This window comes from Staurois parvus, unplaced genomic scaffold (assembly GCF_062004578.1).
Source record: "Staurois parvus isolate SC_StPar_1 unplaced genomic scaffold, SC_StPar_1.0 ptg000715l, whole genome shotgun sequence".
NCBI classification, from domain to species: Eukaryota; Metazoa; Chordata; class Amphibia; order Anura; family Ranidae; genus Staurois; species Staurois parvus.
In genome coordinates this window covers 11731229-11745102 of record NW_028318511.1, presented here as the reverse complement: position 1 = coordinate 11745102, position 13874 = coordinate 11731229, and the positions used below count along the sequence as shown (strand labels likewise).

General features: G+C 41.3%; 1 protein-coding gene across 1 annotated transcript in view; it reads left to right on the top strand.

Annotated features, from left to right (window-relative positions):
• Window positions 1-13874, top strand: part of CDC42BPG (CDC42 binding protein kinase gamma) — a 188035-nt gene that overhangs the window by 140621 nt on the left and 33540 nt on the right. The window contains exons 24-26 of the mRNA XM_089653608.1: window positions 4861-4966; window positions 5045-5178; window positions 10882-11006. Of these exons, the coding sequence (XP_089509734.1) occupies window positions 4861-4966; window positions 5045-5178; window positions 10882-11006 (365 nt within the window). The remainder of the gene's footprint in view (window positions 1-4860; window positions 4967-5044; window positions 5179-10881; window positions 11007-13874) is intronic.

The following is a 13874-nucleotide window of genomic DNA, read 5'->3' as shown; positions in this document are numbered from 1 at the left end:
TCATTTCATTAGCTCAGCATGAAAAGCGCTTTCCTGGAGCATTTAAGTCCCTGGTAGTGCAACTGAATCAAACAATCAACTATGGGTTTCAAGGCACTGTCAAAAGATCCCTGAGATTAAGTTGTTGACAGGCACAAGTCAGGAGATGGATACAAAAAACAAAATGTCAAAGTCTTTATCAATGCCTAGAAGCACAGTGAAGTCTATTTCATTATTGTACAACATGGGACACAGAGCAGGCTATAATAATGACTATGTGGGTTATATTCCACTTATGGGTGAATGGACACTGGCTGACCAATCAGAGAGGAAGTCCTCCCCTATATAACCCCACCTACAGTGTCTGTAAGATGGATGGTCACTGAAATGTTGCATGTGCTCTTGGAGCATACCTGAAGGTCCAGAACGATTCCCTTGTAGAATCAGGGACTTTAATCAGATCCATTCGGAAAGCTGTGTAAAATAGATGGTACCTGAGCCTCACTGGATAAAGAGAAGAATCCTTTGGGTTTTGCCTGTAATGCAGCCTTCGGTGATGGACCCTGCATAGTGGAACCCTGTGCACTATAATACTGACCAAGGGGCTTTCTAGCGAGTGGTGTACAGGTCCGCAGCAGTGGCCCCACAATATGGGGACCTTGAAGGTCTGCATGACAAAGCCCGACGTGATGGGTGAAGGTTGGACTCCTGTTATGATTTAGGGTCCTGCAGCAGGAATGGTAAGTTTGCATTTTCAGTGTTTCTTTGAAAAATCGGACTTGTCATTCTCTCGGTAGCCACTGGGGGCAGTGTGCTGTTGAGCTAGCCAGGCTATGCTGTGTGTGTCTCTAAGGGAGAATTGGGCTGCAGTTTCTCCTCCAGCCACTAAAGGTCATGTGGGGCCTCTCTCTATAGCCTACACTGGGGCAATGGAGGCAAGAAGTAGATGGCAGCCCTTTTAGCTTGTGTTTGTAATCCCATGTAGCTGGCGGTTTGTGAAGCTCCTGAGAAACAACAGTCTATGACTGGATGATGGTGTGTAATTATTTCCTTTTGGGGAGTTGCATGACCAGACAGGACATTGTTGTACCCTGCATTAGCCTGCATAATCCCGGAGGGCTTGTACAATTGTTTTTGACACACCCCTGCAGGGGTATTAACTATTCTGGAGACTCAACTCCTTTAAGTGCATTTGCTCTTGATCTACAGGACCTTATATTTAGCTGCACTGAAGCAGCATGGAGGCTGCATTCAGGCTGTTTGTTACATATGTGTTTGCCTAGCATGGAACCAATGCATTTAATTTTGATGCAGTTCTTTGAAACCATATGATTCTAGAAAGCGGGACAGCTGCAGCATGGTATTACAATATTGCATGCATACCTGCATAGTTTTGTGAACTCTATATTGAATAAACTACATTTGTACATGCATTAGTGCATACATACGTGATGCTTAGGCCGCATCTGTATATGCATTCCTGATGCTTAGGCCGCATCTGTATATGCATTCCTGATTCTTAGGCCGCATCTGTATATGCATTCCTGATGCTTAGGCCGCATCCGTACGTGCGTGCCTGATGCTTAGGCCACATTTGTACATGCATGCCTGATGCCGGGGCAGCATCGGTACGTGCGTGCCTGACGCTTAGGCTGCATCTGTATGTGCGTACTTGATGCCTGGGCACATCTGTACATGCGTACCTGATGCTTAAGTTGCATGTGTGCCCAATGCTTGGGCCGCATCCGTATATGCGTACCCAATGCTTGGGCCGCATCCATACATGCATACTTAAATGAATACTAACATAGACCGCATACCTACACATGCATGAACTGCATAAATTACATACTTGCATGCATACTTGTGTGAACTGGGTACTGGTATAACTTGCATACTTACATGCCTATGTACCTGCATAGCTGCATGCTTGCTTGCCTGTGAGATTGCAAAACTGTAGACCAAGATGGCTATGGACATATATCTCTGCGGGATTACATAGTTAGGTGACAATGTAGTTGCTGCCTTTTTTTTTTTTTTCTTACTTTGAGTCCCAAAAGAGGTAGCCAGCAAAAAGGCAGGTGCACCGCCTTCGAGTCCAGTTGATTCGAGGAGGGGTAATCTGGCAGTGTTCGCTTTTCACGATAAACCAGTGGTGTTCTGGTTTAACCTCCCCTTCTTCCATTCTCTCCTAAATATCTCCTGATAGAACAGAGGTTTGGTGTCACTCCACACATGCTAGGTCTGGTGTATATTGCTAGAGAGGTGTTTTTTTGTTTTTTTTTCTTGGGAGAGTGCATGTGTTCAACACACTCAGCACTGTCTGGACAGAGGTCAGGGGTTCTGCATCCTCCTAGAGGAGAATGAAAACTCCTACAAGCTTTAACCAGTGCTCTGCTGGACACTGATAGAAGTCACAAGACTGCTCTAACTGCTGATGAGAAAAGGTATTTAGTAGTTTATATTTACTAAAAGAACTGCATATCCATGTTCTGTGTTCTGTTGGAGACCAGATATAGTGAATTCAGGGTCCTGGGTTTAGTAACACTTTAAGAGCTATCAACACCCGAAATCTATCTCTTGCAGAGCAGCCACCACTAATTGGACTGATCCCATCTGAAACAGGAGGATGTCTAGACCTATGTCTAGTGCAATGAAACCTAGGATAAACCTCACACCCGTTTGGTTTAGTGCCTGCGAACCTGTTAAGTGACTCAAATCGCCGCATAGACTGCCCTAGCATCCTCTGCCCGAGATAATTCTCAAAACACATCCATCTCAGACTCTGGAGGGAAAATGCTTACAACACCTGGTATACCCAGGCAGTCTCCCCTCCAAGCAATATCCAGGGCTTGACCCTGATTAGAGTCCAAGTTTAGACTAGATCAGGTGCACACAGGGTAATGTTGTCATAGTCCATTGCAGCTCCGCCACGAGGATTAGCTGCAATGCCAGACAAACACAGTGGTCCAGTTACCCTTGACACCACTGGTATCGTGAAACGCGAACACTGGACTCCAGGGTGGTGTACCTACCTCTCTACTGGCTACCTATTTTGGGACTATAAGTAAAAGAAAAAAAAAAAGCAGCAACTACATTGTCGCCTAACTATGCAATCCTGCAGAGATATGTCCATAGTCATCTTGGTTTACATTTTTGCGATTGCACAGGCAAGCAAGCATGCAACTATGCAGGTACATAGACATGTAAGTTTGCAAATTATACTAGTACCTAGTTCACACAAGTATGCTATGTAAGTTTGCAATTTTATGCAGGTCACGCAAGTGTAGGTATGCAGTCTGTTAGTATGCATTTAAGTGTGCATGTACAGGTGTGGCCCAAGCATCAAGTAAGCATGCACGGGTGTGGCCCAAGCATCAGGTATGCATGTATGGGTGCGGCCCAAGCATCAAGTAAGCATGTACGGGTGTGGCCCAAGCATCAGGTATGCATGTATGGGTGTGGCCCAAGCATCAGGTAATCAGGTAGGCATGTACGGGTGTGGCTTAAGCATCAGGCACGCATGTACAGATGCTACCCTGGCATCAGGCACACATGTACAGATGCCGCCCAGGCATCAGGCACACCTGTATGGATGTGGCCTATGCATCAGGTACGCATTCCATTAATTCTCCACAAATGTGCCTTGTATGGGAGGGTTGCAAGAAACAAGCCACACCTCAAGAAAGGCCTCATGCAGTCACGACTGAGCTTTGCCAAAATGCACCTTGGAGATTCTGAGCCCACATGGAAAAAGATGTTCTTGTCAGATGACACTAAAACTGAATTATTTGGCCTCAACACTAAACGATATGTCTGGCGGAAATCCAGTACAGCTCACCATCCAAATAACACCATTCCTTCAGTAAAGCTTGGAGGTGGTAATATCCTGTTATGGGGGTGTTTCTCTGCAGCAGGGACTGGAGCACTTGTCAGGATATAAGGAAAAATGGGGCAAGATACCGTCCAATTCTTGAGGAAAATGCTGCCCTCTGCCAGAAAGTTGTCAATGGGAAGAAAGTTTACCTTCCAACATGACAATGACCCAAAGCACACAACAAAAATGATCACACAGTGGTTGAAGGAGAAAAAGTGAATGTCCTTGCAGGGCCTAGTCAGAGCCCAAACCTAAACCCCATTAAAAATCTGTGGAATGACTTGAAGACTGAAGTCCACAAACAGTCACCATCAAATTTAACTGAACTTGAGCAGTTCTGCAAAGAATAGTGGGCAAATATTGCAAAGTCTAGATGTGCAAAGTTAGTAGAGACATATCCCAACAGGCTAAAGGCTGTAATTAAAGCAAAAGGTGGTTCAACAAAATACTGACACAAGGGGGTGATCCTTTTTCCAACCCAGTAATTCTGTTTTTGACTTTTTTTTTTTTCCTGACATGTTGGTGTTATATCTTTAACTTTAATGTTCTAAGTTTCACTGAGTACAGCTGGATAAAACAAAAACGATGTCTGTCTTCATTTCAGGTTGCAAATCAAGAAAATTTAATTTTTCTTTTCTATACCCACTGTATCTTCCTTCACCTCTTACTGCCTATTAAATATGTTTACCTCCCTTTTTGTCCTAAAGAACTTAACACTGTAGCTTTATAATACTGTGTATTTGAGGGTGAACGTGCTACACCTCAGCACCTGGAGGGGGAACGGAGTTCAACAAAATGGTTGCTTCTTACTTTAGCATGTCACCCTTCAATTTCACAGGCCAGTGCTATGCTGATACACCATATGCTTGCTACTGCAGTCAAAGTGCTAGACAGTACAAGCCCTTTTACTACCAGAGGGCTAAGCTACAAGCTTTCAGTAATTTTCTATTCTTTAAAAATGTCTGCAGAATTTCTCACTTCATGTATGAACATTTGTGTTACAGCCTAAGTCACATGCTTTTAAAGTGAAAAATTTCACATCTCCAACAAAGTGTCTGCGCTGTACCTCTGTTATGGTTGGAGTGGCACGGCAAGGATTGTGCTGTGAAGGTGAGGAACACAACAAAGCAAAAAATAAAAATACAGTATAAAGTGAGACCAATCTAACTGTTTATTTTATGTGTATAGTTTGTGGCTACATGTGCCATGTGTCATGTCGGGAGGGTGCCAATATCTGCCCTTCTCCACCTAGTCAGACTAAGAAGATATATGGAGTGGATCCAAGGACTGGAAGTGGAACAGCTCTGGAAGGATACTTATCAGTGGGTATTTTCCTCTTCATTCTTCTATATTACACATGAATTATCTGTTTTTGACCACCAATTTATACGAAGTAAATATTTACAGAGAGCAATATTGTTGTTTTATAGAGCTTGTATTTCTGGATAGGTCATGTCTACAAGTACCTTGTGTGTAGGCACTTGTTCTAAACTAAAATTTAAATTAAACAAATTATTATAGATCCCCTGACCAGTGTGTTTGCATGTATGTACGTATGAGGTGTGATCATTTAATTCCCGGAATGGACTTTTAAAAACAAAATGTTAAGTACGTCTGCATTCTTCAAAAGATCGGATGAAATTTGAAAACAACGTACTTCTGTCAAGATTCGACGTACCATCTTTGCAGAAATCTTTCTCATTCCCAAATCCTCCATTAGAATCTGCCACACTGTTTCCCTGTTTATGTCCAATTTTTCTGCCATCGTTTACACACTCAATCTTCAATTTGAGAGTACAAGGGTTCACGCACTGTCCACATTTACATCCTTCCTTTGCGTTTTTGGCTGCCCACTTCTTATGTCATTGAAGTCTTATGTCATCTTCTCACACCACCTTAACCACCTATACCATTCAAAAACACTTGTGTGTATATGTATGTGTGTATGTATGTATGTGTGTGTGTGTGTGTATACAGTTGTGACCAAAATTATTCAACCCCCACTGAAATTGAGTGTTTTGGCCAGTTTGACATTGCTTTTGATCATTCAGTCATCTTGCTTACATTTACATTAAAGAGGCACTTGTAGGTCAGACAAATATAACATAACAGTTATAATGAAATAACCACAAATGTCTTTTCTGTGCTCACAGCATTATCAGTTTTATTCAACCCCCAAGTGACATTCAATCTTAGTACTTAGTACAGCATCCTTTTACAGTTATAACAGCTTTTAAACGTGAAGCATAGCTTGACACAAGTGTCTTGCAGCGATCTACGGGTATCTTCGCCCATTCTTCATGGGCAAAGGCCTCCAGTTCAGTCACATTCTTAGGCTTGCGCACTGCAACTGCTTTCTTTAAGTCCCACCAGAGGTTCTCAATCGGATTTAAGTCTGGTGACTGCGATGGCCACTCCAAAATGTTCCAGCCTTTCCTCTGCAACCATGCTCTAGTGGACTTGGAGGTATGCTTGGGATCATTGTCCTGTTGAAAGGTCCAACGTCTCCCAAGCCTCAGGTGTGTGACGGACTGCATCACGTTTCCATCCAATATCTCCTGGTACTGAAGAGAATTCATGGTACCTTGCACACGCTGAAGCTTCCCTGTACCTGCAGAAGCAAAACAGCCCCAAAGCATGATTGACCCTCCACCATGCTTCACAGTAGGCAAGGTGTTCTTTTCATCATAGGCCTTGTTCTTCCTCCTCCAAACATAGCGTTGATCCATGGGCCCAAACAGTTCTAATTTTGTTTCATCAGTCCACAGAACACTATCCCACAACTTTTGTGGTTTGTCCACATGGCTTTTGGCATACTGCAGTCGACTCTTCTTATTCTTTGGAGACAGCAAGGGGGTACGCCTGGGAGTTCTGGCACGGAGGCCTTCATTACGCAGTGTGCGTCTTATTGTCTGGGCTGAAACTTCTGTACCCACATCTGACAAATCTTTTCTCAGTTCCTCAGCAGTCACACGGGGACTTCTCTCCACTCTACGCTTCAGGTAGCGCACAGCAGTCGAAGTCAGCATCTTCTTTCTGCCACGACCAGGTAGCGTTTCAACAGTGCCCTTTGCCTTGAATTTGCGAATGATGCTTCCTAAGGTGTCTCTTGGTATGTTTAACATCTTTGCAATCTTCTTATAGCCATTGCCCTTCCTGTGAAGAGAAATCACCTCTTCTCTTGTCTTCCTGGACCATTCTCTTGCCTTCACCATGTTTGTAACCACACCAGTAAATGTCTAGAAGGAGCTGAGTATCACAGTCATTTTAAAGCTGCCTAATTGGTGCTTATTATGCTTGATTGCTGCTCGGTGACATCCACAGGTGTTTTCAATACCTGATGGAAAGCACCTGTATGAACCTCTGTTCTTCAGAGTGGTAGTCTTTAAGGGGTTGAATAATTGTGGCAATGAAGAAACCACATAAGAACCATTTACTACTGTATTACATAAACAATTGATGTCATTTTAGTTGCATTTGGGTAGTTACAACGTCCTTGTAGGATTTGATTCTGAATACAATTCCAAATGTACACTATAGTCCCTAAACCCCTTTACAGCATTGGGGGTTGAATAATTTTGGTCACAACTGTATGTATATATATATATATATATATATATATATATATATATGTGTATATATATATATAATTTTTTTTTTTTTTTCCTGAGGGGTACTTCTCGCTAATTACTTTCCTTAGCAACCTGTTTTGATAGATATGCATCCTACATGTCTGGAGATGGAAAAGCCTCAGTACCCAAAAATATTCCTGTTACTCAGAGACATACCACACCTTTTCCAGATTGTATGTGTTATGAACTGTGGAATACTTACCAAGGGCTTTCTCAGATCATATCTCACTTATGCTTTTCTTGGTAGTGGGCATTGAGGTGGGATACTGCATCTGGCAGTCGAACCCACTATGGTTAGATAACCCCTAGAGTCATGCTTCAGGGCTTCCACACTGTACATGATTACTTGACCCTGTAAGATCCTGCTATAGCTCTTCATACCAAATCAGAGACCTTCAAGACTGTGCTATGTTGCTTCTTTTCTAGATCTATAGGTTTGGCCAAAAAACTAAATTTAGGTTTTTGATGGTGAAGATAAGCTGAACTAACCAAACATCCACCTCACAGGCAATTCAAACCTGGAAACATTGTGCCAGGGCATAGGATTTGTCATTGCTAGAACAAACCCAGAAAAAAATATATATCAAAGCCAGAAAATATTAGAATTCAGAGATAAACAAATAGTTCATTGTTCTCTACTGGCCGGAGCTGCCTAATTGACCTATACTAAGGCAAGTTTCTATAACCCCCAAGTACAGAATTACTGTTACCTAAATGGTCCTGCTATAGGCATATATATTAGATGGAAGGCCTTTCAAGACTATGCTATAGGTGTTTGGCCCAAAAACTCGCTATATTTTAAAAGTCTTTAATGGTGACGATGAAGTGAGCTAACCAAACCTCCCACGTCACAGGCATTTCAAACCTGGAAGCAATGTGCCAGAGCATATAATTTTGTCTTTGCCCAAACAGACCCAAAAAAACTTCTGTATCAAAGTTAGAGGATATTCGAATTTGGAGATCAGCAGGAAGGGTACTCTTCTTATCTAGCAAGACCCTCCTAAACAATCTATATTATTGCAAGGATCAATAACTGAGAGCCTGAACCAGCCATTCCACCCCCTCCACAGCTCGGCACTCCAGTGACTGACTGTCACGGCTCTCTGCTCAGAGTAGAGAGGGAGAACTGAGTGATCAGTTTGATCGTGCAGATCTTACTGCAGAGCTGGAGGGAGGGGATAGATGCCTCATCAGGTCGATGCTGCATCCACCAAGGTTGATATAAATGTTTGTGTTTTTTTTTTTTTAAAAGTCTAATTTTTAACAGATAACTGCCTTCCTTAATCCTCACATGAGGCTCTAATACTTTCAACCCCGTATGTAAAATTTTATCTTTACCTCTTGTTAAGATTGGACAGGATTATGAGTGACTCATGCCTGTTACAACATATATACATTGTGCAGGTTTATCCATGTAATGTGCAACTGTTGTAAAGTTGCTCTGGAAAGTAATGGCCATCTTGGGTAAATCCTCTGTATTGCAGGGCTTTACTAGAATGTAAATGTGCCAACACTGTAAAGCACGGCTTAACCTAAAGCAAACTACACAATTAAAAAAATAAATAAAAGTGCAAAACAAGAGGAACTGGAAGATGGGAGAACATGCAATACATATCCTTCTTCCATTGGTTAACTTACATATTCTTTCAGTACAGCTTTCCTTTGAAAAAGAAGTATGGACTTAAAAAAAAAATGTATACTTATCTAGGTGGATGCAGAATTGATCCAATGCTTCATCTGTCCCTCAATGCCTCTGCACTGAGAACTGAGCGATCAAACACCGCTGATTGCTCAGTCCTCCCCCTCTGCTAAGAGCAGTCTCCGACTCTTTGCTCTGCCCTTCCATCGCACACTGGAGCACTGGGTCGTGGAGGGACTGGCTCAGACTCTCGTGGATCACTGAGAGGCTGAGCCAGGTGCTCGTCCAGGCTTCTGGGTGGATATCTACCATATGGTTGGAGCCTTTTTACAGCCCAGACCGGCTCTCTGACATCAGTGGGCTTTAGCTTGCTGTTGTCTGAAAATGGGTCACAGGAGTTCAGAACTAATTGAACTCCTGTGATCCATAACACTAGGTTCACACCTAAGCGTTTTACGAAGCGTTTTGCAGAAACGCACTGCAGTCAATTTAACATGATTTCCTATGGGACACGTTCACGTCTCCGTGTTTTCCCCGATGCGTTTTTCGAAAAGGGACAGGGACTTTTTTAAAAGCAAAAAGTTGTGATTTTGGTTCTATAGACTTCAATGGAAATGCTACAGAAAGGCATGTAGTGTGTGTTTGATGCGTTTTTGTTAATTTTTTAATCTGCCTTGCAACAAGAAAAAAAAATTAAAAAACCACATGTGCAAAAACACACCACAAAAAGCACTGCAGAAACGGATAAAACGCAAACTGAATTGTTGTGAACCTAGTCTAAGAAAAGTGTATAATTGTTCTAGAAGCCTACACAATGTTTACCTGACATTAAAAACTTTCACACTATGTGGGGGAAAAAAAATCACTGTGTGGCTTTGAGAGGCTTCAGTTAATCTGTCCCCCCTTAATACAAATGTCTGTAGCCATGCCCACAGCTCATCATCTACGGGACTACTATGCCTGCCTACAAATGTGCTGCTCTGTTAATGCTACACTCATACTATGTTCCACATCACCACCTTAGTGACTGAAGATCTGAATCTGACATCCTGGAGTCATTTTAAAAGGACTGGCTTTGCATGCATTGAAGTAAGTTTATTAGCTTGTTCCAAGGTGCTGCTGCCTGTCTTAATTGAATAGTTTTACAGGGATCAAGCTCCTCCACCATTATCTTCTTTGAAAGCCATAGAAACTGAAGTGCTTTCCCTTCCTACCATTTTATAGTGCATTGCCAGCGGACAGTTAATCATGGAAATAAAATGATCCTAATACAGAAACTGTTTCTGTTTTTGGTCATTTTGCAATACCTGACTTTTCCAGTATATTGAGCTGGATGATTGATTTCTACAGCTAAAATTTTAGTAGAACACAGTAGCTAGAAATAGAATTGTCCAGGAAATCTACTTTTGAGTATCAATACTAAGCAAATGTATAAAATTGGTGCTATATGTGCAATGATCTGTGTCTATATAGTCCCACTTTATTATCGTAACTTTTCCAAAAGATTTGACGTGAGATGATGTATACAGCCTGTAAAATAGTGGGGTTTATTTACTAAAGCTAAACCGTGCAAAATCAGGCTCACTTCTGCATATAAACCAATCAGCTTCTAACCTCAGCTTGTTCAGTTTAGCTTTGGCAATAAAACCTAGAAGCTTATTGGTTTCTGTGTAGAAGTCAGCCTGATTTTGCACTCTCCAGCTTTAGTAAATACCAGTGTGTCTGTGCGTATAACTAATAAAATCTGTATTTAGGTCCCCAAGCCAGCTGGAGTAAAGAAGGGATGGCAGAGATCCTACGTAATCATAAGTGATTTCAAGATCTTCGTATACGATGTCAACAATCAAGCAAACACAATTCTACAGGCCATTGACATGAGGTTTGTACCAGAGTGCAATATCCTGGTGTCAAATGTGCACACTACCAATCTTGGTTTTCTGTGTGCATTTTCCCACTGTTTACTGTTTTGATGGGGAGTAATAAATGCTTTTATTCTATCTTATAAAATAAATGATCTGTAAGCATATCTTTCGTTAAAATTTTCAGCAAAGAAAGTGCCATCTGATGGGAATATATACGGTAGTCATTTCTTCAATCACCACTAAATACTCATCATATATAATGGGATTGGTGCTGTTTGCAAAATGTCAACTTTATTATGTAAGAATGTGATAAAAAAAGACAATCTTATAACTTTTTATACATAACCTTTAAACGCTAATTGCACCATTTATTACCTCACAATATGTTCCTAGCACTAGTGTCATAACTTTCCCAGAACCAATCCAGAAAAGTGTCTGCTTTACATTACACTGCACATGATGGCTTGAGATGTCTTGTCTCATAAGCACTTTGTATGTCAGTGTGGTTATACAGTGGATATAAGAAGTCTACACACCACTGTTAAAATGTCAGGTTTCTGTGATGTAAAAAAATGGGACAAAGATAAATAATTTCAGAACTTTTTCCACCTTTTAATGTGACCTATAAACTGTACAATTCAATAACAAACAAATCTTTTAGGGGGGGAGTAAACATAAAAAACTAAAATAATGTGGTTTCAGAAGTGTGCACACCCTCTTATAACTGGAGATGTAGCTGTGTTAAGAAATAAGCAATCACATTCAAAGTCATGTTAAATAAGAATCCGTACACATCTGCCATCATTTAAAGGGCCTCTGATTACCCCAAATAAAGTTCAGGTCTTTTCTGACATTTTCTTAGTCACATCCTACAGTAAAAGCTATGGTCCGCAGAGAGCTTCCAAAGCATCAGACGGATCTCATTGTTAAAAGGTATCTGTCAGTAAAAGAGTGTCCGAGGCATTAGATATACCACGGAACACAGTGAAGACAGTCATTATCAAGTGGAGAAAATATGGCACAACAGTGACATTATCAAGAACTGGATATTCCTCCAAATTGATGAAAATATGAGAAGGAATCTGGTCTGGGAGGCTACTAAGAGGCCTACAGCAATGCTGAAGGAGCTGCAGGAATATCTGGCAAGTATTGGCTGTGTGGTACATGTGACAACAATCTCCCATATTCTTCATATATCTGGGCTGGGTAGAGTGGCAAGATGGAAGCCTTTTCTTAAGAACAACAACATCCAAGCCCGGCTAAATTTTGTAAAAACACATCTGAAGTCTCCCAAAAGTATGTGACAAGATGTGTTATGGTCTGATGAAAGCAAGGTTGAACTTTATGACCATAATTCTAAAAGATATGTCTGGCGCAAAAACACTGCACATCACCAAAAGAACATCATACCCACAGTGAAGCATGGTGGTGGCAGCATCATGCTTTGGGGCTGTTTTTCTTCAGCTGGAACTGGGATCTTAGTCAAGGTAGAGGGAATTATGAACAGTTCCAAATACCAGACAATATTCGCACAAACCTTTCAGGCTTCTGCTGGAAAGATGAACATGAAGAGGAACTTCATCTTTCAGCATGACAACGGCCCAAAGCATACATTCAAATCAAGAAAGGAATGGCTTCACCAGAAGAAAATGAAAGTTTTGCAATGGCCCAGCCAGAACCCAGACCTGAATCCGATCAAAAATCTGTGGGGTGATCTGAACAGGGCTGTGCACAGGAGATGTCCTCACAATCTGACAGATTTGGAGTGTTTTTGCAAGGAAGAATGGTCAGATATTGGCAAGTCAAAATGTGCCATGCTGATAGACTCATACCCAAAAAGACTGAGTGCTGGAATAAAATCAAAAGGTGCTTCAACAAAGTATTAGTTTAAGGGTGCGGACATTTATACAACCATATTATTTGTTTTTTATTTTTACTTCCCTCCACCTAAAAGATTTCAGTTTGTTGCTCAACTGAGTTGTACAGTTTATAGGTCACATTAAAGGTGGAAAAAGTTCTGAAATGATTTACCTTTGTCTCATTTTTTACATCACGGAAACCTGCCATTTTAACAGGGGTGTATAGACTTTTTATATCCACTGTATTATGCTCTTGCCTGCAGCTATCTGTCATCTGTGTTATATGAGCCCCTCAGTCCCACAGAGATAACAGGCTGTAATTTTCTCATGGGTTGGTATAGGGGTCCAATGGGGCTATTCACATGTTGGTTTATTGATACTTGGTAGTCATCATCTGCTTCCTAGATGGATTGTCTATTTCTGTTTGACTTTGTAAAGTGGAAATAAATAGTTAAAAAAACAGACTGGTTCAAGTAAGAGATGGCAGCATAGGGGATTGTTGAGCTTTGATTTCTGCATTAGTGGCTCATCTTAAAGAATGCTTGTCTTCAGAGAAACATGAAGGCTGTGATTGCTGCCTTCCTAACTTGAAAACGTTAGTTGCTTGGCTGACCTTTTTGCATCAATACTGTGTGTCACTGACTGAAAAATAAGGCCTTATGACTTTTCTGATCTATGTACTTGCTCAGAATAGTGATTCACGGTGTACTGCCATGAAAAGGAGCCAGCGAACTAGCCTTTTGAAAGGTGAGCAGCAATAGCACTAGCAATATTCTTCTATTGAGGTAAGCAACACTGTTGGACTCATAAAGTTGGCCATGCACTCTACAATCTGCTTGTACAATCCTGTACAATTTCCTTTAGTTTTACCATAACTAAATGTAATTTGAGAACCTAAACAATCTATTCATTTAGTACTGAATCATGTAGGCTCTTGTGTTTCATAGTTGATAGATCTAATGGCAATTTTACAATCAGATTGTATAGTGTATGGTCAGCCTAAATTTCCCAGCAACCCATTATTGC